This window comes from Neofelis nebulosa, chromosome 4 (genome assembly GCF_028018385.1).
Source record: "Neofelis nebulosa isolate mNeoNeb1 chromosome 4, mNeoNeb1.pri, whole genome shotgun sequence".
NCBI lineage: Eukaryota > Metazoa > Chordata > Mammalia > Carnivora > Felidae > Neofelis > Neofelis nebulosa.
Window position 1 is genome coordinate 90395746 of NC_080785.1, and position 27409 is coordinate 90423154.

Genomic DNA, 27409 nt, shown 5'->3' on the forward strand with positions numbered 1-27409 from the left:
GTGAAAACAACGTGTGTTACTATGAACCATGGCCTCAGCACATTCATGTGAGTACATATGCATGCACACACAAATAGAAACTCCAAAGAAGATATGTAAATGGCCAATAAGCATATGAAAGGATGGTCAATATCAATAGTCTTTTAAAAATGAAAATCAAAATCACAATGAGATACCACTTCCATAAGAACAGAATGGCCAAAACAAAAGTAAGTATTGGCAAGGATACAGAGAAATGATAATCCTCATATACTGCTGGTGGGGATGGGTATACAGTGACATGTGGCTGCTTCACAAATCCAGTCTGACAATTCCTCAAGATACTTAAACATGGAATTACAATATGACCCAACAATTCCATGCCTAGGGTTACCCAAGAAAAAGAAAACATGCCCACTTAAAAACTCATATACAAAGTGTATGTGTATGTATGTGTATATATAGTAGCATATTTTTGATAGCCAAAGAGGAGAAACAACCAAATGTATACCAAATGATAAATGGATAAACAAAATATATCTCGACCACAGAATATTATTCAGTATAAAAAGGAAGAAGGTACTAATACATGCGACATCAGGGACCAAAGTTAAAAAGATGCTGAGCCAGCCACAACAGGCTACACACTATAGTGCTCTCTTTACACCAAATGTCCAGAATAAACAAACTCATACACAAAGCAGATCAGTGGTTGCCAAGGACTGGGAAGAACAGGGAAGAGGACTGACCGCTAATGAACGTGATTCTTGTTTAGGGTGATGAAATGTTCTGGAATTAGACAGTGCTAACAGCTGCCCAGTCTGTAAATACACTGAAAACCAATAAATCGTAGCCTTTAAAGTGGGAAATTTTACGTACAGTACTCCTCTCTTCCTAGCAGTTTCAATTAGCCATGGTCAACTGCAGTCTGGAAGCAGGTGACCCTCCTTCTGGCGTATCACCAGGGATCAACAGTAGCCTAATGCTAGGTCACAGTGCCTATGTCATTCCCCTCCTATCACCAGGAGATCAACAGTAGCCGAACACTAGGTCCGTCATTCCCTCACTTCATGTCATCTAGCAGGCATTTTATCATCTCACATCACCACTACCACAAGGGTGAGTACAGAACAGTAAGACATTTTGAGAGAGAGAGAGAGAGAGAGAGAGAGAGACCGACCACATACACAATAACTTTTATTATAGTATACTGTAATAACTGTTCTATTTTATTATTGTTGTTGTTGTTATCTCTTATTGTGCCTGATTTGTTTATAATTTAAACTTCATCACAAGCATGTACGTATAGGAAAAAAACATAGTATGTATAGGGTTTGCTACTACCTGAAGCTTCAGGCATTCACTGGAGGGTCCTGGAAAATAAGCCCCATGGATTAGGGTTTGGGGGAAGTATTGTAATCAATACAGAAAACTGCAGGAAGAAAAAAATAGCAAGTTTTCAAGTACTGCTAGTCAATATAAAATAGGAAAAAGAAAAAAACAACAACAAAATCTAAAACTCTTTTACTTCATTTCAATATTCTGAATTCTAAGCCGACTCAGGATCCAATACAGACAGATAGGAAAATCATCATGATTCTGCCTAATCCAGAACATCAATGCTAAGGAGGAGAGGGACCTGGATATGGAACTCTTAAGAATACAGTTCTTTTTATCTACTAGCCTCAAGTGAGAAATAAAAACTACAGGCAACTCTATTATAAACTTCAAAGTTGCTAAGAGACTAGACTGTAATAATTCCCACCAAAAAAGGGAAATGATAATTACGTGACACGATGGAAATGTTATCTAGCACTAAGGAGGATAACCATGGTACAATATATAAATGTACCAAATCAACACCTTAACTCAGAAGACGTACACCCTATACTTACATAATGTTGTGTGTCTATTGTATCTCAGTAAAAACAAATTTAAAAAAAAGGGAGAAGATAAATTATTCCAAAACCTGTCCCATTACTAGGTTCTGTTTATAAAAAAGTGTTTTCACAATCCTTAGACCCCACATAAGAATCAAACATGCTTGGGCCCACCGAGATAATTGGTGGATGGTCCTGAGGAGCCACAGTGAAAGAAATGACGCGCAAGAGTGCTTCGGGTTTTGGCCAAAGAAGGAAGGTAAAGGAATTTATGTTCCAGTGAGTCCGTAAGGGGACTGGGAGAGGATGGGGCAGGAAAGCGAGCCATCATTGAGTGCACTCTTTCTGAAGCAGACTCCGGAGCCCAGCAGTGCAGGCCAGCAGAGAGAGGGCTGCGGGGTGGCTGCAGGAACCATATCCGCAAAGGGCACGCGGAGGTGCACAGGTGCAGTGGCACAGGTGGTGCTGTGCACACCCCTGCTGGACTAAGTGGAGACAGAGGCGGCATCTGGACTGGGCTCTGTCACTGCTGCTGCATCACCCAGTCCCGCTCTGGCACCGAGCACGGCAGGGAAAGCCCCGGCAGCATGGCCAAAAGCATTCTCACAGTGGGTGTTGGCAGCGCCCGGAGCAGCAAGGAAGTCCATGACAGATGTCACAGTGGCTCCGGCCCAGGTCCCATGCCACCCACCTCTGGGGACATCCAGATCCCAAAGTGCCAACCGTGCAGGGAGCTAACAGGTAGGGACAAGAACCACTGACATTTAGAATGCAAGTAAGACCCCTCTATACCCAAAAACTGGAAAATTCCACTCACACAACTGAATATGTATAGGGATTTTTAACGGAGACTAACAGAGCTGCTGTGTGCTCAGTTCCCCAATCTGTTCCATGTCAAGCAGAACCCTCAGTCTCTGGCTGCTCTCCTACCTCCCTGGCTGCTCTGTTTCTTTCAACTCGTTCTTTCTCCTCCTAGATTGCACCGAATCTCTCAAAGGCCTGTCCCTGAACAGCCTTTCTGCACCTTTTTTATTCACTTAACACCTCCTGCATGATTTATTTTCCTACCAAATCTGCAGTACTTGTGTAAGGCTGGGGAGGAGGCCACAAGACCATGTCGACTTCGCACGGAACTGCGGGCTCTCTTGGCTGACACCAGCTGCGAGTCTGCAGCTCGGCTGTAATAGTTAATCATCTGTAAGAAGGGCTCGCAAAACTCCCTGAAGGGTGCTATGCTCGTGGTCACCTCTTACTACAACATAAGGGCCACAGATTAAAATCAATCAAGGGAAGAGATGTAGGGGGCAGAATCTAGGAGGGTCCCAAACACACAGCACGCAGGTGTCCCCTGCCAGCGGAGTTCTAGACAGAGCCGATTCCTCTGGGTAATGATAGGTGACCACACACAGAGTATTGCCAACCACAGAAGCTCATCTAGCCCTGGAGCCCAGAGTCTTTATTGGGGCTCTGCCAGTGCATGGCCTGAGGCCCCCAGGTAAACAGACACTTACGAGGCTGGACACTCCAAGAGCTTAGACATTATCACACAGAACTTAGGGAAAAGGCCAGGCCTCTCTTTGGGCAATGTTAAATTCTTTACTACACCATTTGCTAGCTGCTCTTCCAAGCCCCAGACTCCTACTGCTAATTGTCTTTTTGATATCTACACCAGCTTCTTTAAACTAAAATGAATAAAGTCAAACTCAACAAAATTTCCCCAGACCAACTATGATTTCACTGTTCGTGTTAACAGTGCCAAATCTACTTTCCAAGAAGGAACTGAGGCAGTTTGTAAAACCACAATACAAGATACAAAATTAGAAGGAAATTGGGGCAAAGAAAAAAACAGCCCAGAAAAAAAATCAAATAGAATAATGCTGTGGTGGAGTCAGGACACAGAACGCAGTGCTGGAAATTCCTGCTCACTTGGTAGAGCAAGGCTGCATGTTTATTTGGCTGGAAGTTTTTTTTAATAGCCAAATAATATCCAATACCAAGAAGAAATAACAAGCAGATTCAAAATTCACAGGGTCCTTAAAAAAAAAAAAAAAAAAAAAAAATGATGCCCAGAAGGCACTGCTCTCCTTCCAGGCACATCAAGGTTCAAGACTTGGAATGTTTTCGTTGCTGTCCTCCATATTCAGTTGTTTGTCAAATGATCAAGATGCTTCCTCTGTGGTGCTGTTTGCTTTTTGACCTCGCCTTTCTATGTATCTTCTCTCTCTAGTCATTCAAGATTCACAGATTAATCTTCTTTAAATATAGCAATTCCCTGTGCAAAATCTACAATGGTTTCTACTCACTGCTGTGTTTTTCTTTTTAAAAACATTTTTTTCCTACTTACAAGGAAATACATGCTCAATACAGAAAACCAAGAAAAACAAAGAGGTAACACACACACACACACACACACACACACACACACACACACACAAATCCTATAATCCACATGTAAGTAGGTATGGCAACCTTTACTTAGCAATTCTTTTTTTTAATGTTTATTTATTTTTGAGAAAGAGAGAGACAGAGCACGAGTGGGGGAAGGCTAAGAGAGAGGGAGACACAGAATCCGAACCAGGCTCCAGGCTCCAGGCTCTAAGCTGTCAGCACAGAGCCCGACACAGGGCTCGAACTCACAAACTACAAGATCATAACCTGAGCTGAAGTCATACGTTCAACAGACTGAGCTCAAAGGACTGAGCCACCCAGCTGTCCCTACCTTCTTTTAAATAGAGATAAAATTTACATGCAATGGAAATCAACTGTCTTATGCACACAATTCCCTGATTATTTGACAAATGTTTACGCCCTAATCAACATGAAGAATATTTCTCCAAAACCACAAGACTTCCTATGTTCTCTCTCCCAGTCATGTTCTTTGTCAGCTATCTATGTAGCCAATATTTCTCCTAGTCTGAGGCTGGTCTTTTTCATTTTTAAAAATGCCTTTTAATCTGCAAGTATTTTTTATTTTGGTGAAATCCAATTTATTAATTCTTATTCTGTAGTTAATATGTCTTGCATATTCTCTAAGAAATCTTCCCTTACTCCAAGGCTGTGAAGATATCCTCCTACTTTTTTCTTTTTATAAGCTTTATACTTTTAGCTTTACATTTCAATCTATGATCCATCACAACCTGTAAAGAGACCTAAAAAATACCTACACATTTAACTGTAAAATCAGACACAATTAACAATGTCCACTTGTACCACTTCTATTCAACCTTATGCAGGAAGAAAGAGAAATAAAATGCATAAAGAATGTTAACAGGGGGCGGGGGGCGGGGAGTATCTGCAGTGAAAGGATAAATGACTGTATGTGCAGAAAATCCCAAGAAATTGACATAAACACACATGAACTGTTCTGTGTTCAACTTTGTATTTTCACTATATATTCCTAACTGATGTTTTAATTTACTTCATGTACAAATTTCTTACCTTCATCTTCGTCCTCTACATCATGCTTCCAAACACCTCTTCAACCTAACCTACACATCAGCTTTTAGCTTGCTATTTTCTGGAAAACAAGGTCACTTAGAGCTTTCCAGAGAACCTTCCCAGCCTGCAGGTGGGGTCAGAGAAGTGCCCTATGCTATCAACAAAGTCTAATAAATCCCAAGTGGCAAGGCCCCCTTTACATTTTCTATGAAGTCTTTTACCTCTAACCAAACAAACTTATTCCTCTAAAGGCAATCACAAATCTTTCATTTTTTTTTTTTCATCTTACACTTAACTACACAATAAAGATGAAAAGGGGTATTTAAAAAGTTTCTTGGTCTGCTCTCTTCGGTCACTATTTAGGAAGCCACAGATTATTTTACTAGGTCCAGGGACAGACTGCGAACGCAAGACCAGCAGAGGTTCTGTCACTGACTAGTTTATATTCTAGCCCATGAAGTCTTAGAGAGTGGGAGCTGGTTTCTCACTCACCTTTATATTCCCTGTAGTAAAACACAACACTGTACACATAGTAAGCCTCAAAGAATTCAACTGTCATGCTAACTAAGGCTTAGGGATCAATACCCTGGTCAGCAGCAATTCACAGCACCAGGGTCTATCAGGCATCAGAATCTCCTCAGGCCCCATGAAAGAAATGTTAAGAAGGCCTATGTAATCAGTTCAAGAGCATCTATTATTCTGTTCATAGAGATAAAGAGAATTTCTTTTTAAGGCCTCAAGTAAGCCAAATTAAGCCAACTAATTTTAAAAACGTAGACAACCATGGTGGGATTAAATATGTGCACAGCTTTAGTGATTTTAAGGAAAATAACTGTGAATGAATAAAGGTTATCATATATATTTCTATGATATATATTTCTATATTTCTATATATATATATATATATATATATATATATATAGAGAGAGAGAGAGAGAGAGAGAGAGAGAGAGAGAGAGAGACTAAAGACTACACTTCTATAAAACACCAGCTGTATGATACTGGTTTCTAAGGCAACCCTATGTAAGGTATATTCCTTGCTTTCTTTAAAAGAAGCTAAAGCTATAAGTCATAAGTCACATACTCTGAGAAAGACAAGGCTGATGAGAACGTATAACTGACATTAAACTTTGAGAGTTATTAAAATTCAGCCAGTCTAAACTTTTTACAAGTCATCTGACATTTTTCTAGTGTGTGAATATTTACATTTTTATGCTATGTTTTGAAGAAGATATTCCTAAGCCGCAAAAGAAACAAACTGAATGTCACTCAAATGTGTATAATAAAGACCTCTGGAGCATTACGGATAATTTTAAGATCCAGGGAGGAAATGCAAGATGTGCATTCCGACTTGTGCGTCCTTCACGGTGCATCGACCTCCTCACTCCTGACATGCCTTCTGAGACACAGGTAACATCAGTACTGTCTGTCCCTTAGCTGGAGCCTAACACTAGAGACAATTCCTTCATCCAACCAAAAATATTTATTGCACTGTGGACAGTATACACGCAGTGGGGTTGACAAAATACACAGCCCTTGCCCACAGGCAATCTTCCAGACTGAGGAGAAGGAGATCACAGACGCATGCAAAAATACATGTGCAATTCTACATCATGACGACTACTGGGGGGTGGCAGGTTGTGACAGACACCATTGTGAGGGACATGGGGAGGGGCCTAATTAAGATGTGATTCGGGGTTCGATGAAGGCCTAAGGAAATGACACATGCTTACCAAGTCAGCCCATGAAAGTGCTGAAATCAGTATCTGCAGAAACAATACAGGTGATGAAACTGTACAAGGTGCCAACTTCCTGAAGGATGATTTAAGAGAGCCCAAACACAGGAGCTCCAAGGAGTCCATCAGTGCAGGCAGCAGGATGTTAACACAGCAAGGTGCCTAGGTCACCACGGACCAGTCCTTGTAGCAAATACATGCTGAGGGCCAGAAACATTTTGAAACATAAGGTAGGTCAAAGCAGTTAATTCCCCTTACACAGCAGGAAGTGAACGGAAGCCACTTCTTCGTGGTAGCCGTGGTGCTCTGGAGGCATGGCACATACCTTGGAGGAGCCTGCTGAGCCCGTGAAACATGTGCAGTGCGGGGCGTACTCCCAGGGGTCCCGACTCTGGATGTACAGTCCAGCCCGGGACCACGTACCAGGTGCCCCTAGCGGTTCCGATGCAGGTGGTACAAAGGTCACACTCTGAAAAGCCACTTTACACGGCAATCCCCCTGAGCAGGGGGCTCTACCCCGTCCGTCGGACACTCACCAAATGAGCAGGATTGCACAAGGGCCTCCCGGAAGTGTCTGTTTATTGGCTCGCCCCGTGCCTGATCCGTGTTATCTCCTGGGCTTGGAAGTAAGAATCCAAACAAACTGCCCAGAAGCAACATCAAAACAAGATAGGAAGAGAGAAACCATGCTGACACAGCTCTCTCTCCAGAGGCCAGGGAAACAGGCCTAGCAGAGGGAGGCAGTGAGGCCACAAGGAGACCAGCACAAACACACACGCGGGAACAGTCCTGAAGGGAGAATGAATAAATGAAGACAGAGCAGAGGAAACTAAAATTCACATTTCCTAAGCACCTTCCCTGTACCAGGCAGTAAGGCACATACTTCATGTATTTGTCTCATTTTTATCCTCATAAAATCTTGAGTGGTACGATGTGGTTCTATGTTATATTACGCGGAGAGAGGATATTATATCACAGATGAAAAAGCTGAAGCCTGGATGGAAAGGAGCTTGTCTGAGGACACAGGACTGGGAAGCCAGATTTTGACCCCAGGACTCTCAGACACCGAGGCCATAATCCTCCTGAGTTTGGCGGGAGAGCAAAAACTGAGATGAGTGGGCACAGGCTGGCTATGCAGAAAGAGGACGCACAGGCAAGCAGAAAGGAGCAAAGAAGAATGCTTTATCAATATGAGAACTTTACACAGTGGCCTTTGTGCTCAAGTGGCTGAGGTTTCCTGTGTGTTGAGTGGGGAAAGACCCGTAAAGAGGTAAAAAGAAGGTAGAATGTTGAGATGCAATTTGGTTGGTGATGAATGATCCAGAAGGGCAGACACCCAGTTGCTTACTGCAGCTACCGCAGGGTGCGGAGATGGTGGGGGACTTTCCACACTCCACCCCCAACATAACCTATTTCCTAAGGTGAACAAATAGTTCTTTTGTGAAGAGATAAAACAGGGTAGTGTGGTTTGTTGTTGATGATGTTTTCTTTCTAAAAAGTGGCTGGCAGATTCATTCTCCAGGAATGAAGTCAAAGAAAACAGAAGTGACCAGAAGACAGAAAAGACACCTCACCAGACTAAAGGAATCATATTCCTGAACTGCCAAAGCCACCCCTGCCCTTCCCCTTCCTCAACAATTCAGTCCACAGTCATCACTAGATAGGGTAGAGCAGCGAAGATATCTGAGCACAGGCTAAGTAAGGCCGGAAGGGGACAGATGCCCAAAACAGCAGTGAGGATGACTGGTGATTCATCACATACAAGGAAATTAATCAAACAATTAAACATAACAAGGATAATGAGAACCCAGCCTCTTATTTATCGAAGAAAGAAACTCGGAAGTACAGAAAGGGAGAAAATTGGGCTGAATTCCCTGGTATTAGAGTGGAATTAGAGATATCTGATTAATTTATGTGTTTTAATATATACATAAGCAAAAATAGAAACAGATATAAATATAGAAATAGATATAAACATAAAGGAAGAGTGTACGGGTGTCCCTAGCTCTAGGCTAAGGTATCTGGAAGCACTGTTGCCTCAACAGCAATAACCACATCTGATGCCTAGATCTTGTTTCCTAAGCACTATTCTCCACTAAAAGGAACGAGGGCTCTTTGTAGAAAGAGTGGATTCCAGGGCTGGAGTAGGGAAAATATGAGACAAGCCTGGAACAGTGTACTATACTTGAAAGTTGGAAAGAATGACAGGGACATCTCAAAAGGATACAGAATCAACCTGAAGGAGCTCCTTATGGCCAAATTTGGGCCATCAAAATAAATAAGGAGAATAACTAATTAGAACTCACTGAACAAAAGGGAACTCCATGAATGAGCCCATCTGAGGTAACTAGAAAGAATGACCAGACACAGAGATGGATGGAAGGGACAGGTGGAGACAGGAAGAGGAAGGAAGAAGAGGGAGAAGGAAGCAAGTTAGTTGGCAGGGGGATATTTATAGTCTCAAAGTAACTCACAACAACATACAGTACTAACTAATTACCAGGAGGAAAGAGTAACTTCACAGGACAGATATCTGGCACACGCCATCTTAAACAAAATAACCAACACCAACTGTAATGGTGCAAACCAAACTCGCATACTACCTGACAAAACGCAGTAAGAACACTTCTCATAGAACAACACTGTTTTGATATTCCAAATTAAGAAACTGGGAGTGCCTGGCTGGCTGGTAGAGCATGCTACTCTTATTCTTGGGGTTGTGAGTTCGGGCCCCATCTTGGGCACAGAGATAACTTAAAAAAAAAAAAAAACAAACGCCAAAAACAGCTACAAAATAAAGAAACAGTTTACCAAATTAAGAAGCCTTATACAAAATAATTGGCCTACAATCTTCAAAAATGTCAAAGTCAAGAAAAGACTAAGGAATTGTTCCAGATTAAAGAAACAAGTGTTAATAAAGAGAAAAACAAAACAAAACAAAAGTCCAAACTGGAATCATCCCCACCCCCCAACACAACAGCAAACCAAGACTTAATTCTAGTTTAAACCTAGCCCAGGAATGTGACCTTTTAAAAGTCAACCAGAAGTTTCCTGATAAGCACAAATGAGGTAATCTGCATGATAAAAATCCTGCTGCTCTCTACCCTCACCCCGCCCCAAAGGAAGATATTCTGTCAAGAAACAGTCCTTTCTTTTCTTCAGCTAGTAACTCCATACCTCACCCTCAAAGTTCTCATTCTGTACAACTCCGGGAGCATCTCCACTTGCTAGATACAGGCGGGTGCTGCCCGGTTCATGAACTGCTTAATAAGGCCAGTTAGATCAGCTGCATTTTGTTTTTTAACCCAAGAAAACAAAATGTAGTATGAGTCTGGGAAGGACTGGTTTCATATAAAGGACGATATTGGCAACTGGCAAAACCTGAATGTTGTTTGAGGAATGAATAGTAGAGCTATAAACAATGTTAATGTCTTTTTTTTTTTCATTTATTTATTTATTTTGAGAGAGATAGAGCATGAGCAGGGGAGGGGCACAGAGAGAGAGGGAGACACAGAATCCGAAGCAGGCTCCAGGCTCTGAACTGTCAGCACAGAGCCTGATGTGGGGCTCAAACCCACAAACTGTGAGATCATGACCTGAGCCAAAACCAAGAGTCAGATGCCCAATGGACTGAGCCACCCAGGGGGCCCCACAAAGGTCACTTCTTGATTTTGATGGTTGTATTATAGTTACAAAGAATAATGTACCTGACTGTAGGCAAAATTTACTAAATAACTCAGATGTGAATAATTAGCAAGTTGGAAACTTAAACTCTATTTGTGGCTGGGGGCGGGGGGCAGGGGATGGGGCACAGTTCTTGCCCCAGACATTCCCAATCAGTTCCACTGACCCCTTGAATGCATTTATGTCCATTACCTTAGACAAAATGTTCTGATCTAGATCACAAAATTCACAGAGCAAGGCGTCTACTACATGTAATGCTGACTGGAAGCAGAAGTTACTTGCCAGAGTCAGGAATGAGACAGAGAGACAGAGAAGCTTACATCTCTCACATGTTTCAGTGAGGCTGACTTTAGTACTGGTTCGAGTTCAGCAAATGTTACCTAAAATCAGCCCTGACCATGCAATCCTTCATTCACAGCCCTGTATTTCGGTCTGAGGTGTCTGTCCCCTCTGCTGCTCTACAGAGATGGTACAGGGATAAATGAGAGTACTGGTTACACCTCCTGACCCACACACTCAAGTGCCAGATGTGAGAACAAGAGCTCCCATTCCCGCACGGTAGAGCCCATGTGCTAAAAGAACTGTTCCTGCAGACCAAGCTAACAACACGGCCTAAGCAGTGAGATCAAAGACAACTGTCCAAATCTCCTCTTCAAACAACTTCATTTGTGAACCAAGAAATGCAGATTTAGAGGGAGGATGTAAAACCTCTATCTTTTCACCTTTCCACAGGCTCTGTTATGTTCCATACCGGATGGCTTAGACCTTTGAGGTCATAATCACTACTCTTCCAAATGCTAAAGATCTACGTTCTTTTTTCTAAGGAAAACATTGATTCCATGCGTAGAAACCCACACCTATGGTGTGGAAACCCACTCTATGGTTAGAGTAGAAGATGAGTTCTTAAACTTTTACAACAGAACATAATTTTCTCTTCCTCTTAATGGAGACTTAAAAAGTTTCTAATGGTACTCCATAACCCACACCCAGATGGCCTGCAATCACTAGATAAATTCATACAAGACACTATGGAGTCAGGGATTCATTAATGCTCTATGGCCTGACCAGGTATCCATCTCCTGCCATCTATTATTTTTCTGTATAGAATCTGATCTACTTTGGGTGCCTCAGTGGCACAATCAGTTGAGTGTCCGACTCTTGGTTTGAGCTCAGGTCATTATCTCACGGTTTGTGGGTTTAAGCCCTGCATCAATCCCAAGCCCGGCTGGGGATTCTGTCTCCCTGTCTGTCTCTCAAAATAACTAATAAAAATAAAATTCTTTAAAAAAAAAAAAAAAAGGGGTGGAATCTGATTACATTGAACTTAATCAGTAGCAAGTCAGTGTCTCATCAATTGTTCAGAAGCTCAGAATTCCAGACTGTGATAATCTACTAAAGAGAATGAAAGTCCAAAAAAGAGAGAGAGAGAATATGAAAGTCCAAATGAGTAAATTAAGTAACAAAGAGGTGGTCAAATGGACACATCAACCTCCCTTTCTCCTACATTCTCAGAGTCCAGTCTACACAAAGTATACAGTCTGGATCACACTGTCCTCAATATTCATCACACAACATGCTTGCCTTTTAGTTTAACTATATGCTCTTGATCTTTACAAAGCAATACAAGAACACTTCACCTGAGTAATTTCTATGTCTTCTGTGAAATCACAGCTAAAAACACAATCCACTGTGTCACACAATGGCAAAGCCCACAGAATGTCTTTTTCACTGAGTACAATGCCAGGAAAAAGTCTGTCTCTGTAAACAAATGAGCAGGCTTTCTTTCCACTGACAATGAATACTATGTAATTCAATGTTATACAGAGAAAAGGACTGGTTCCTTGTTACTCTTAGTCTGAAAACTTAAAGTCAATTGCCTTGCACAACCGTTACACTGGCTCCCCTCAGGAGCCTGGTACCTTCTAGTCTCTATGCTCTTCTTAGATAGCTGCTGCTGTTTTTATCCTTAACTGTCCTACTTACAGTATCTTTAATTCTATTAGCAGATTAAAATCCTCTTGAAAGTATGTATGTACATATGTATATACTGTCTATCTCTTACAGTTTTCCTTCTGCTATCTCTTACCTTTTCTGGTACCACTCTATACTTAATGATCTAGAAATTAAAAATGAGGGGCGCCTGGGTTGGTTACACATCTGACTCTTGGCTTTGGACCAGGTCACGATCTCACAGTTCGTGTGACTGAGCCCCAGGTCGGGCTCCACACTGACAGCACAGAGCCTGCTTGGAATTCTCTCTCTGCCCCTCCCCCGCTCATGCTCTCCCTCTCTCAAATAAATAAACATTAAAAAAAAAAAAAAAAAAAGGTGTTGACACCAAGAGGTGAATTTAACAAAGACCACACAGTCTGCGTCAGTGACAAGCAGGCACGATCACCTTTGCAGTAGTCGGCGGGGTCCTCCTGCTCTTCATCATCTGATCCCAGGATCTCCTCCTCTGGCTCCGGGGGCGTGGGGTCTGGCAGAGGCGGTGGCGGTGGTGGAGGCGGCGGTGGCGGAACTAAGGGAGCTTTCTGCTGAGGCTCCGGCCTGAAACGGGAGAAGGAGAATTCCTATTTACTCAGAAGCCAATCTTGCATTATGGACACACATGAGAGTTTCTTAACACAAGAAAAAAATAAACCTGTCACACACTAGCTAGAAATGCTGGTTAATGCACCGCGTCCATTTTAGCTAAATTCAAGTAAGGTTTCAACATACAGGTCCAGAAGAAAAAAAAAAAAATCACACTTTGCAGGCACATTTTCACTCAGAGCTTCAAAATTTCGTAAGTCCTGACAATATTATGAAATAAAGGGAAACAGAAAGAGAACCCCCCCACCCATGCTATATAGCCTTATTAAGTTAGAACACATCCCACAGAGATTATAAAAAGACAAATGAAAGCAGCTCTGAGCTTATAAAAGGACTTATTTTCCATTATTTTAAAATCAGAATTCCTCTTCCCATAGAAACAGTACAATGTGGTTAGGTTTCCGGGATAACTCGTAAAAGCTAATACATGCTATTAACTGATGTACAGTTATTTTCATTAAGGAATTCAGCCATCTATCTCCCTTGCTTATCAAGAATACTACCCCAAACTGGAAATTAAACAATGAAAACACCCACTGTCAGTCAAATACAAAAGCAGCACATACATTAATGCAAGGTTTCCAAGGTTTGCAAAATGCTAATTTCCAAATGTCACAAAAAGGCTAAATAATGGTTAGTCTGCTCTTTTATAAAAGATAAGAAAACCCACAATACAAAAAAATGTTTCTAAGCTTGAGAGATTACAGATGAGAGCCTTCTTTCAGGTATCTAGAGAAACTGGAGGAGAAACTCTTCCTGAGCCAGCACACAGAGTGCACGAACAGGCAAGGGAAATCGGGCTGACAGAGGTGTTCTCCAGAGAGGTTCACAGGGTAAGGAGGGGGTCTCTAGTCTGGGGAGCAAGGGGAACCCCATAAGCACTGATGTGTGCACAGCTGCTCTTCTTTTTGGACTGCCAGTAGTTGTGCCCCCCTTCGAAAAGCACCTTTTGAGACTGCTCCTCCCTACACAAGGGAAGGCTGGTTCTGATCCGCTTTCTTCACTGTCGTACCGCTCAGAGCACAGACGGCTGAAGCTGACTCTACAGGCCTGGAACCTTCAGGCCAGCTGTCACGGGCAGCAAGCTCATCTGCAGTTGCCAGTAGAGGCAGGGCCAGCAGAGCCACCTGACCCCGGCCCCTCTCTAAGCCGGACCTCTAAATTCTTCCCAATCTGATAGCCCCCAAATAGCATTTACTGTATTGCTTTTAGCCTAAATTGGCTAAAGGTCACTTATGTGGTTTGCCACCAAAACTCAAAGTGCCACAGGCAACAAAGGGGGGTAGGGTGGAAGGCAGCAGAAACCCAGCAGTCACGAGGAAGGGGTGGGGACTGTGCCGCATAGGTAACCTGAAAGGCAAGCACTGGCAAGTTGAGTATCTTTGGCAGAGTGACTAAGGAACGCTTATGAGCTGAAAACGACCTGTATTGATTGGTATTTGCTACAATTTATGAAGACTCAAAGTTACAGCTCCCAGGGTGACAAACATTAGGAACAGGGTGGTGATCACATCCTGAGTTAACCACTGCTCAAGATGGAGCCCTGGAAGGGAATAATCACAACCAAACACCCACATCACTGCCAGAATACATCCAAAAATACATCTAACAGACCTTATGGAAGTGTACTAATCTTTCTGGCAGCCTTGCAAATGCTCCTTTCCTTTTTAACATACATGTTCTTACTGAAAGTAGAATGGCAATGCACAAAAGAGAGGCTGGAAGAAGGGGAGGCAGGAGAGGGCTGCACCAGAGGGAAGGGGAGGGGAGCAAGATGAATGGTCTCACAAGAACCATTCATTCATTCTTCAGGGCTGTGAGCAGAAACTACTGAGCTGACCAATGCGCTCAATCAGAAACGCTTAGAAATTTTACACGAAAAAATGAGGAGATTCTCCAAATTTAAAAGAAAACATGTTATATTCCCTATAGAAACTATGTAACAATTAATGAAAAGAACAGAACTGGAGAATCTTCTACCTGTGCTCCGCACTACAGACCCTTCGGCCAGGTAATTAATTCACTGTAGTGGGGACTGTTTTGTACACTGTAGAATGTTATAAGCATCCCTGGCCTCAAGACATTAATGTCAGTAACATCCACACCCCACCGCCAGTTGTGACCATCAAAAACTATGTCCAGAAATTAACAAATTCCCTGGGGACAAAATCATACCCATTTGAGAACCACTGCTCTAACAAGTGTTTTCTGTACTTAGCTTTATTCCTACAGAGTAGACTGTATCTGTAATAAGGGAAAACAAATTCTCATTTTCATGGGCCTATTTTCTCTCATTTGAGAGGCTCATCATAATGTGTTTCTCTTAATTATTGTCCCCCCCATTTGCTGAGCTGTCCACATCACTTAACAAAATTGTCAGACCCTCTGGTCTCAACGAGCAGCAGGCACCTCTTCTCCCTCCAGTGAGGGCCACACTGAACAGGCAGGCAGAAAGCTCCCCCAAGGCCACTTATTTCTCTCAAGTTAAAGGAAGGAGTCAGGGTACCTTGAAGTAGAAAGGAAGTTGAGTAATGTTGAAGTAATATTTCAACTATCACATCCTAACACCTAGGGCTATGCTGTCTAATCAGTGGGCACTGGCCACATGCCTGTACTGAGCACTGGAAATGGGACGAGAGTACAAATCAAGACATGCTACATGCATAAAATACATACTGGATTTCTGAGATTTCATACAAAAAATGGAAAATATTTTATTAATAAGTTTACATTTATTATATGTTAAACTAATAATATTTGGGATAGAATGAAATGTATTATTAAAATTAAACTCTCCTGATTCTACTTTTTTTAATGTGGCTACTAGAACACTTCGAATTACAAATGAGACTCACATTATAGTTCTACTGGACAGCACCACCCTAGGCTCTTCAGATAAAAACCAGAGGAGTACTTGGCCTAAAAAATCAGAGATTCCTGGTCATACCAATGATGGTGAATTTTTCTAAGGCTTCTCCTAGTAACATGCCTCACATCAATGATCACCAACTATCAAATCACTTAAATCGTCATAGTAAGGTTCAGAACAACGTAACTGCCAAATGTTATGGTGCTGATCATGATTCTTTTTCATATCATTCATCTTTGTTACTGCCTACCACATAGGAGAAACACAAGTAAATATGTCTTAGGGCAGGTATAGGCACAAGAGAAGGAGGCCACACCATCTTGAAGGCTGGCTTCTTCAAAGTGGATTCTTGTGGCTTCCACAGTATTACTTTAATTAAGCCTGGTTAAATCTCAACTATTTAAAAGATCCAGAGGTAGCAGGCAGTTTATATCACCAAGTACATACTTAAAAAATATACCCACAGATTTTAAAAGTACCTTTTCATCAATCCTAATGAGAACCATCAAAAAGTTATTTCACAGAATAATTACTAGAAGCACTGGGGAGGAGTCAAGATGGAGGAGCAGCATGGAAACCTGAGCTTGTCTCCTCCCTGAAATGCAGCTACATCAGCACCAAATCACTTTGAACACCTAGGAAATTGATCTGAGGATTAACGCAACAATCTTCATAACTTGAGCCGCAGAACTTGGCACATACGCAGTGCAGGCAGGTGAACCGGGGGAGACAAAGAAGCCGTGGAGGGTGGTGAGCTATTTTGGCAGAGAGAGAAAGAGAAAGGCAGAGAGAGCAGCGCATCGGATCGTACAAGAAAAGCACTCCCCACCAAAGTAGCTGGAGAGAAAGAGAGAAAGAGAGAAAGAGTAAAAACCCTCGCAGGGGACTGAACAAGAAACCTGTTCCCCAAAACCACTGCCAGGGAGAAAGAAGAGGATTCAATACCACCAGGATTCTATAAACAGTGGAGCATAGACTCTGAAGTTCCTGAGCTCAGTGCCTGGCAGTGCTCTGGTGAGGAAGTAGGGCGAATCCCCAGGAGCAGGCTGCAGGGTCTGAGGGGTCTGTGTGCCACACAGGGAGAAGTGGTTGCCCTGCTTGGAGTGTATTTGGTAGAGGCCATATGGCCTCCCCTGGGGCAAAGGTCCCAGTGGACCCTGGAGAGCAGCACATATGCTGGTATAGGGACTCAAACGCCAGAGTGCCATGAAACCTGGCACTGGCTGGGTGTTGTGATTTGCCATAATCTCTGAATCACTGCCGCTGCAATTGCATGAACGTTTTTCTGGCGTAGGGTGGCACTCGGCCATCACTCAGTAAGACCCTCCCCAGAGAGTCAGCATAGGTCCAAGCCACCGGGGACTCTGAAGCATGGAATTCTGAAACAAAACCCCATCTAAGATAAAACTCTAGAGGGAGGTGCCACCTGGCAGCGGACAGCTTGAACATGGACAGGGTAGAGACAGGGAGTAGACAGAGGGCTGACAAAGGAGGGGCTTGATCGCGGGTCAGTGAGAACTCAAAGTTCCTGTGCTAGATACTAGGGAGCTGGGTGAAGCCATTTCCACCTCCCCTGTGCACACACAGCACACAGGCACATGGATCCACCCCAGTAGGCTAAGCAGAGCCACCTAGTGGAGAATGGAGCAATTACATCAAGCTCCACCCATCTGCACCCTCCAAGCACAGGCACCAGAAGACCAACATAAATCACTCCACCAGCTTAGTGTATGGACTATAGAATCCTTCGTAGTTTCAGTTCTAAGGGACACTGAATGTAACTTCATTCAGGTTTCATTCTGTTTGCTGGTTCCTTTCTGTGTTCGTTTTCTTTGCTTCAGTTTTTGCTTAAAATGTTCTTTTTTTCTTTGTTTTCTTTCTCTTTCTTAGATAAAGAAAAACTTCTTTTCTACTTCATTTTTTATTTTTAAAAATTTTTTATTCTATTTCATTTTATTTTCTTTAATTCTATTTTATTATATATGAGTTTTTTAATTTTCAAAGTTCTTCTTACCTTTTTTTCCCCTTTCCTTTCCCTTTTTCCTGTATTCCATAAAACTTCTTTCAACAAGTAGAACAAAACACACCTAGGATCTAGCTTCCTTTTTTTTGATATTTTGTTTTGTTTTTAATTTTTATTAATTTTTTTTTCTTCCAAAATGACAAAACGAATGAATTCACCCCAAAAGAAAGAACAGGAAGAAATGAAAGCCAGGAACTAAATCAACATAGGTATAAGATGTGTGAACTAGAATTAGAACCATGATAATAAGAATACTAGTTGGGGTGAAAAAAAGCATAGAAGACATAAAAGAATCCCTTTCTGCAGAGACAAAAGAAATAAAATCTGGGGTGGCTAGGTGGCTCAGTCAGTTAAGCATCCAACTTTGACTCAGGTCATGATCTCATAGTCTGTGAGATAGAATCCCACATTGGGCTTTGTGCTGACAGCTCAGAGCTTGGAGCACGCTTTGGATTCTGTCTCTCTATCTCCCCCTCTCCTGTGCATATTTTGTCTCTCTCAAAAATACATAAACATTAAAAAAAATTGTTTTTAAAGAAAGCTATAAAATACAGTAAGGCTGAAATTTAAAATGCTACAACTAAGATACAATCTCAAATAGATGGATGCCACAACACCAAGAATGGATCAAGCATTGAATTAGCATTATAGAGAATAATCAAGCAGGGAAAAAAAAGAGGGATACAAAGGCAAAAGATCATGATACAAGACTTAAAGAACTCAAGTGACTCATTAAAAGGTAGTAACATCCAAATCATAGGAGTCTCAGAAGATGAAGAGAGAGAAAAAGGGACAAAAGGTTTATGTGAGCAAATTATAGCAGAAAACTTTCCTTTTCTGGGGAAGGACACAGACATCAAAAAACAAGAAGCACAGGGAACCATCATTAGATTCAACAAAAACCAACCATCACCAAGGCATATCATAGTCAAATTAGCAACATATACAGGCAGGAAAGAATTATGAAAGCAGCAAGAGGGGGAAAAAAAAGTCCTTAACCTGTAAGGGAAGACAGATAAGTTCACAGCAGACCTATCCACAGTAACTTGGCACACCAGAAAGGAATGGCAGGATATATTCTGAATCAGAAAAATATGCAGTCAAGAATTCTTTATCCAGCAAGGCTGTCATTCAAAACAGAAGGTGAGACTAAAAGTTTCCCAAACAAAATCTAAACGAGTTCATGATCACTAAACCAGCCCTGCAAGAAATTTTAAGGGGGTACTCTGGAGAAACAACAAAACAAAACAAAACCTCAAAAGGAACAAAGACTAGAAAGGATCAGAACATCACCAGAAACACCAACTCTACAGGCAACCCAGTGACACTAAATTCCTATCTTTCAGTACTCACTCTAAATGTAAATAAACTAAATGCTTCAATCAAAAGACACAGGGTATCAGAATGGATAGGAAAACAAGACCCATCTGTATGCTGCTTACAAGAGACTCATTTTAGACCTAAAGACACCTGCAAATTGAAAGTAAGGGGATGGAGAATCATCTATCATACCAATGGTCATCAAAAGAAAGCTGGAATAGCCATACTTACATCAGACAAACTAGATTCTAGAATAAAGACTGTAACAAGAGATGAAGAAGGGCACTATATCATAATTAAAGGGTCTATCCACCAAGAAGATCTAACAATTGTGAATATTTATGCACGCAATGTGAATGCACCCAAATATATAAATCAAGAAACTCATTTATTATAATACCATAATAGTAGAGGACTTCAACACCCCACTTACAACAATGGACAGATCTTCTAAGCAGAAAATCAACAAGGAAACAATGGCTCTGAATAACACACTGGACTGGATGAACTTAACAGATATATTCAGAACACTTCATCCTAAAAAGGAACACACATTCTTCTTGAGTGCACTGGAATATTCTCCAGAATAGATCCTGTACTGGGTCACAAATCAGCTCTCAACAAGTACAAGATCACACCTTGTATATTTTCAGATCACAATGCTATAAAACTTGAAATCAACCACAAGAAAAAATTTAGAAAGACCATGAATACTTGGACATTAAAGAACATCCTACTAAAGAATGAATGGGTTCACCAAGAAATTAAACAGGAAATTAACAAGTACATGGAAGCCAATGAAAATAACAACACGACAGTCTAAAACTTCTGGGATGCAGCAAACGCAGTCAGAAGGGGGCAGTATATAGCAATCCAGGCCTTCATAAAGAAGGAAGAAAGGTCTCAAATACCCAACCTAACCTTACACCTAAAAGAGCTCGAAAAAGAACAGCAAATAAAGCCCAAAACCAGCAGAAGAAGGGAAATAAAGATAAGAGCAGAAATCAATGATATCAAAGAAGAAGAAAAAAAAAAAAAAAAAACAACCAAAAAAACAGAACAGATCAATGAAACCAGGAGCTGGTTCTTTGAAAGAATTAACAAAACTGATCACCCCCTAGCCAGATTGATCAAAAAGAAAAAGGAAAGGACCCAAATAAGTAAAATCACGAATGAAAGAGGAGGGATCACAACTAACACTGCAGAAATATGAATAATAACAGAATATTATGACCAATTATATGTCAACAAATTGGGCAATCTGGAAGAGACGGACAAATTCCTAGAGACATATAAACTACCAAAACTGAAACAGGAAGAAATAGAAAATTTGAACAGACCCATAACCAGTAAAGAAATTGAATCACTAATCAAAAATCTCCCAACAAGTAAGAATCCAGGGCCAGAAGGCTTTCCAAGGGAATTCTACCAAACATTTAAAGAACAGTTAACATGTATTCTTTTGAAGCTGTTCCAAGAAAAAGAAATGGAAGGAAAACTTCCAACCTCATTCCACAAGGCCAACATTACCTTGATTCAAACACCAAAGATCCCACTAAAAAGGAGAACTACAGACCAATTTCCCTAATGAACAGGGATGCAAAAATCATCAACAAGATACTAGCAAAATGGATCCAACAATACATTAAAAGAATTATTCACCACAATAAAGTGGGATTTATTTCTGGGATGCAGGGTTGGTTCAATATCCACAAATCAATCAATGTGATACATCACATTAATAAAAGAGAAGATAAGAACCACATGAGCCTCTCAATATATGCAGAAAAAGCATCTGACAAAATACAGCATCCTTTCTTGATAAAAACCCTCAAGAAAGTAGGGATAAAAGGATCATACCTCAAGATCATAAAGGCCACATATGAAAGACCCACCGCTAGTATCATCCTCAATGGGGAAAAACTGAGCTTTCCCCATAGGGTCAGGAACATGACAGGGATGTCCACTCTCACCACTGTTGCTCAACATAGTGTTGGAAGTCCTAGCCTCAGCAATCAGACAACAGAAAGAAACAAAAGGCACCCAAATCAGCAAGGAGGAAGTAAAACTTTCATTCTCTGCAGACGACATGATACTCTATGTGGAAAACCCAAAAGATTCCACCAAAAACTGCTAGAACTGATACATGAATTCAACAAAGTTGCAGTACATAAAATCAATGTACAGGAATAAGTTGCATTTCTATATACCAATAATGAAGCAGCAGAAAGAAATAATCAAGGAATCGATCCTGTTTTCAATTGCACAAAAACCCATAAAACACCTAGGAATAAACCTAACAAAAACAGTGAAAAACATATATGCTGAGAACTATAGAAGGCTTATGAAAGGAATTGAAGATACAAAGAAATGGAAAAACATTCCAGGCTCATGGATTAGAAGAACAAACAGTGTCAAAATGTCGATACTACCCAAAGTAATCAACATACTCAATACAATCCCTATCAAAAAAACACCAGCATTCTTCACAGACCTAGAACAATTGTAAAATTTGTATGGAACCAGAAAAGACTCCAAATAGCCAAAGTAATGTTGAAAAAGAAATTCAAAGCTGGAGGCATCACAATTCTGGGCTTCAAGCTGTATTACAAAGCTGTACTCATCAAGACAGTATGGTGGCAGCACAGAAACAAGACACATAGATCAATGGAACAGAACACAGAACCCAGAAATGGACCCACAAATGTATGACCAACTAATCTTTGCCAAAACAAGAAAGAATACCCAATGGAAAAAAGATGGTCTCCTCAGCAAATGGTGTTGGGAAAACTGGACAGCCACATGCAGAAGAATGAACCTGGACCACTTTCTTACACCATATACAAAAATAAACTCAAAATCAGTGAAAGACCTAAACATACGACAGGAAGCATCAAAATCCTAGAAGAGAGAACAGGCCCTTCACCACAGCAACTTCTTACTTGACATGTCTCTGGAGGCAAGGAAAACAAAAGCAAAAACCAACTATTGGGACCTCATCAAGATAAAACAATCAGCAAAACTAAAAGGCAACCGATGGAATGGGAGAAAGTATTTGCAAATGACATTATCAGACAAAGGGCTAGTATCCAAAATACAAAGAACTTACAAACTCAATACCCAAAAAACAAATAATCCTGTGAAGAAATGGGCAAATGACATGAATAGACACTTTTCCAAAGACATCCAGGTGGCTAAGAGACACATGAAAAAATGCTCATCACCCATCATCAAGGAAATACAAACCATAACCACAATGAGATCGATACCACCTCACCCCTGTCAGAATGGCTAAAATCAACAACTCAAGCAACAACAAGATGTTGGTAAGGATGCAGAAAAAGAGGAACCCTTTTGTACTGTTGGTGGGAATGCAAACTGGTGCAACCACTCTGGAAAACAGTATGGAGGTTCCTCAAAAAATTAAAAATGGAACTACCCAAACCCAGCAGTTGCACTACTAGGTATTTAACTAAAGGATACAAAAATTCTGATTCGAAGGGGCACATGCACCCCAATGTTTACAGCCGCACTATCAACAATAGCCAAAGTATGAAAAGAGCAGGGGCGCCTGGGTGGCGCAGTCGGTTAAGCGTCCGACTTCAGCCAGGTCACGATCTCACGGTCTGTGAGTTCGAGCCCCGCGTCAGGCTCTGGGCTGATGGCTCGGAGCCTGGAGCCTGCTTCCGATTCTGTGTCTCCCTCTCTCTCTGCCCCTCCCCCGTTCATGCTCTGTCTCTCTCTGTCTCAAAAATAAATAAACGTTAAAAAAAAAAAAAAAAATTAAAAAAAAAAAAAAAAAAAAAGAAAAGAGCAAAATGTCCATCAACTGACAAATGGATAAAGAAGATGTGGTTTATATATACAATGGAATATTTATTACTCAGTGACCAAAAAGAATGAATTCTTGCCATTTCCAACAACATGGATGGAACTAGAGTGTATTAGGCTAAGCGAAGTCAGTCAGAGAAAAAGAAGTATCATATGATTTCACTCATATGTGGAATTTAAGAAACAAAACAGATGAATTTAGGGGAAGGGAAGCAAAAGTAAGATAAAAACAGAGAGGGATTTAAAAAAAAATTTTACACAGGCAGGGGGGCGTGCCTGGGTGGCTCAGTTCATTAAACATCCAACTTGGGCTCAGTTCATGATCTTGCGGTTCATGAGTTCAAGCACTGCATCACGCTCTGAATGGAGCCTGCTTCGGCTTCTGTGTCTCCCTCTCTCTGTCCCTCCCCCGCTCATGCCACCCCCCTCAAAAATAAAAATAAACATTAAAAGAAAATTTAAAAACAGAGAGGAAGACAAACCATAAGAGACTCTTAAATACAGAGAACAAACAGAGGGTTGCTGGCGGGTATTGGATGGGGGGATGGGCTAAATGGGTGATGGGCTTTAAGGAGGGCATTTGTCGGGATAAGCACTTGGTGTTACATGTAAGTGATGAATCACTAAACTCTACTGCTGAAATTGTTATGTTAACCAACTGGGATTTAAATTAAAAAATAATAATTAAAAAAGGGTTGTTAGAAGCCCTTAGCAAGCCATGCAGGGAACCCATAAATATTTTCAACAAGGGTGCCAACACAATTAAATGGTGAACGAATGGTCTTTCCAACAAATGGTACTGGGACAAATGGTTATCTGCATGCAATAAAATGAAGTCATAACCCTACCTCACACACACATAAAGATTAATTCAAAATGGATCAAAGACTTAAATAAAGGAGCTAAAACTCCAAAACTCACAGGAAAAAAATACAAGTAAATCTTCATGATCTTGGGCTCAACAATGTTTCTTAGATTTGACACTAAAAGCATATGCAAGTGGACTTGATCAAAATTAAGAGCTTTTGTGTTTCAAAGGGCACCACCAGAAAGTAAAGTCATCATGTAATGATGGAAGAAAGTATCTGGAAACCATACAAGATAAGGGTCTTGTATCTAGAATGTAAAAAGAACTCTTGCATAACTTGACAAAAAAAAAATTTAACAGGAAAAAGATTAAAATAGACATTTCTCCAAAGATGACCTATAAATGACCAATAAGTATATGAAAAAATGTTCAGCATCATTAGTCCTTTGGGAAATGGAAATCAAAACCACAATGACAAGTACTGTCGAGAATGAAGAAAGTAGAACCCTGAATTGTAACAGTAGTGTTCTATGGCCCAGCTGCTTTGCAAGCTGGCAGTTCCTAAAAACGTTGAATTCAGAGTTATCACATAACCCAGCAATTCCACTTCCGGGTATAATACCCAAAAGAAATGAAAACATATGTCCCCACAAAATCTTGTGCGAAAATATTCATAGGACATTATTCGTAGCAGACCAAAAATGTGCATCGAGTGATAAATGAATAAATAAATAAAATGTGGTTAAATAAAATGGTAACATTATTCAGCAATAAAAAGGAATGAAAGTACTGTCACACGCTACAACATGGGTGACCCTTGAAAACATTATGCTAAATGAAAAATGCTAGGCAGAAGAGACCACATGTTATAGGATTCCATTTTATATAAAAATGTCCACACTAGGCAAATGTATAGAGAACAGAGTAAATTAGTAGTTGCTGAGGGCTGAGGGTAGGGGAAAGAAAGAAGAAGGGGAATGGGGATTGACTGTTAACAGGTACAGAGCACCTGCAAAAAGCTGTTTTTTAAAAAACAAAAGGTTGCACAACTATATAATATCTTTTTCTTTTTAAGAGAGAGAGAGAGCATGTCTTGCAAGTGAGAGAGGGGCAGAAGGCAAGGGAGAGAGAGAATCTTAGGCAAGCTCCACACCCAGCGTGGAGTCCAATACGGGGCTCAATCTCACGATCTCATGAACTGTGAGATCATGACCTGAGCAGAAATCAAGAGTTGGGTGCTTAACCGACTGAGCCACCCAGGCACCCCTGTATACTATCTTTTAATGTCCACTCTCCAAGAAAAATTAGAAATAACTATCTTTAGATTTAGAAAACCTGCTACATATGGTCTCCTTCACAACTGCCCAGCCACATTTACAGTGAAAGGTAATACATAGTTCCGTAAAAACCAGACTGAGAGTCTACCTAAATGTCCAAGTTTACACGAGGCACGAATTTAAAGAACATGCTCTCATATGACATCAACAATGTACCACCCTTAGCAACTAGAGTAAAAAATTTAGAACTAGTCATTTAGGTTTTTCACAAAGAATTACATTTATTTTGCCCTACATTAAACACAAGTAAATATTCCCGTTACTCCAAACATAAAAAATGCAGTTTAAGAAAAAACACAAAATATTTTCTTCAAATATTACAATACTAAGATGATTTTATCATGTTTATCTACTGCATACTGTATTTCTCAAGTACATTTGCTCTACCACAAAGGGGAGGAAAACCGAACCCTAGCAAAATGCATGCACGATCAGCTCTAAATTGCCATGGCAACCAGATGGGAGTTCCCACTTCCTTCCAGCTGCTATTTCTTTCGAGCAGAGAAAAGGACAAGTAAACTTCACATTTGGCAGAAAAAGAAGTCCTTTCCTTTATTATCAACCTAAATGGCAACTGACACAATTCAAGAAATTCATTTATTCAGTTTTAACCAAAATATAAAGAAAAAGAAGTTCCAAATGAATTTCTCCTAGGAACATTCACACAAAGGCAATTTTTTTTCTTTCCTATGTCCACCACCTAATAATCTATAACTCACTCTCTTCCTCCCTCCCTCCTTACTTTCCCATTCTTGATGGTAAATTGTTAGCCAGAGAAATATGCAATCTGCCACTTCTGCTTAAGGGTAGAATCAATCAATACATACTTTCTCTCAAAACAGCTTATCCAAAAAGGCTTGCTGTAACACTGGGTAAAGCTGCACAGCTAAGGAGAAAAACCCAGACTAGTTTTATGTGTTCCTCTATAATGAAAACGCTTCTAAACTTTATGTAACTTGAACTTGAATGTTAAGTGTCGGCTGTGGTAGGCCAACTTCTGAAAATGAGTCCCAATGACCCTCATCCTTGTAGAATTCCCAACTCCTCTGAATGCAGGTAGATCCTGTGAATAAGACATCACTCTCATCTTTATATTATGTTACATGGCAACTGGGCAGTGATGTTGGGTGGGTTTGACCTAATTACATGAGCCTTCTACAAGTAGAGAGTTTTTTCTCGCTGGTCTTAGAAGTTAAAGAGACGTGCTCTGGCTGGCTGAGAAGAAAGCAAATATCCACGGTGTGAACTGCCCATTAGGGCCACAGAGCAAGGAATTTCGAGTGACCTCTCAGAGTGAGCACGGTCCCCAGTCAACAGCTAGAAGGACTAACAAGGACTTCAATGCAAGGAAGTGAGTTCTGCCAATGACCAGTGATCTTGGAAGAGTGCTCTGAGTCCCAACAGAGAACTTTAGTCTTGGCCAACAGCTTGATTTCAGTCCAGTGAGAATCCAGCCATGCTGCGCGGCCCTAATTTCTGACCTACAGGACTGTGAGCTAATACACGCATATTGTTTTAAGCTGTTAAGTGTGTGGTAATTTGTTACACAGCAATAGAAAATGAATACAGCTGTCAAGTTAGTTCTCAGTAAGTAACAGAGCAGTTCATATTAATTTATCAGATTTTGGCCTCAACAGTGAGGCCTGGGCATTTTTTTTTTTTTTTTTTTTTTTTTAATTAAAATGGCCAAAGGAATTAAGAAGCCGGGTATTCAAGAATGGGAGCCAATTCTTTCATGGGAAAAGACAGGTTAAAAAAAAAAAAGTATGTCCCCCCAATGTTTTTAATGTTTATGTATTTATTTGCAGAGGGAGAGGGAGAGAGAATCTTAAGCAGCCTCTATGCTCAGCGTGGAGTGCGACCCACTGTGGGATCATGACCTGAGGCGAAATCAAGAGTCAGAAACTTA

At 40.9% G+C, this 27409-nt stretch overlaps 1 protein-coding gene across 16 annotated transcripts in view; it reads right to left on the reverse strand.

Moving 5' to 3' along the window:
• Positions 1 to 27409, reverse strand: part of SRPK2 (SRSF protein kinase 2) — a 257069-nt gene that overhangs the window by 61545 nt on the left and 168115 nt on the right. For 12 of the 16 annotated variants that reach the window (XM_058728741.1, XM_058728746.1, XM_058728745.1 and 9 more), the window contains one exon: positions 13116 to 13267. In XM_058728741.1, the coding sequence (XP_058584724.1) occupies positions 13116 to 13267 (152 nt within the window). Of the gene's footprint in view, positions 1 to 7030; positions 7316 to 7358; positions 8885 to 13115; positions 13268 to 21384; positions 21514 to 27409 lie in introns of those variants that run through there. The other 4 variants (XM_058728736.1, XM_058728751.1, XM_058728748.1 and 1 more) reach the window with 4 other exon arrangements.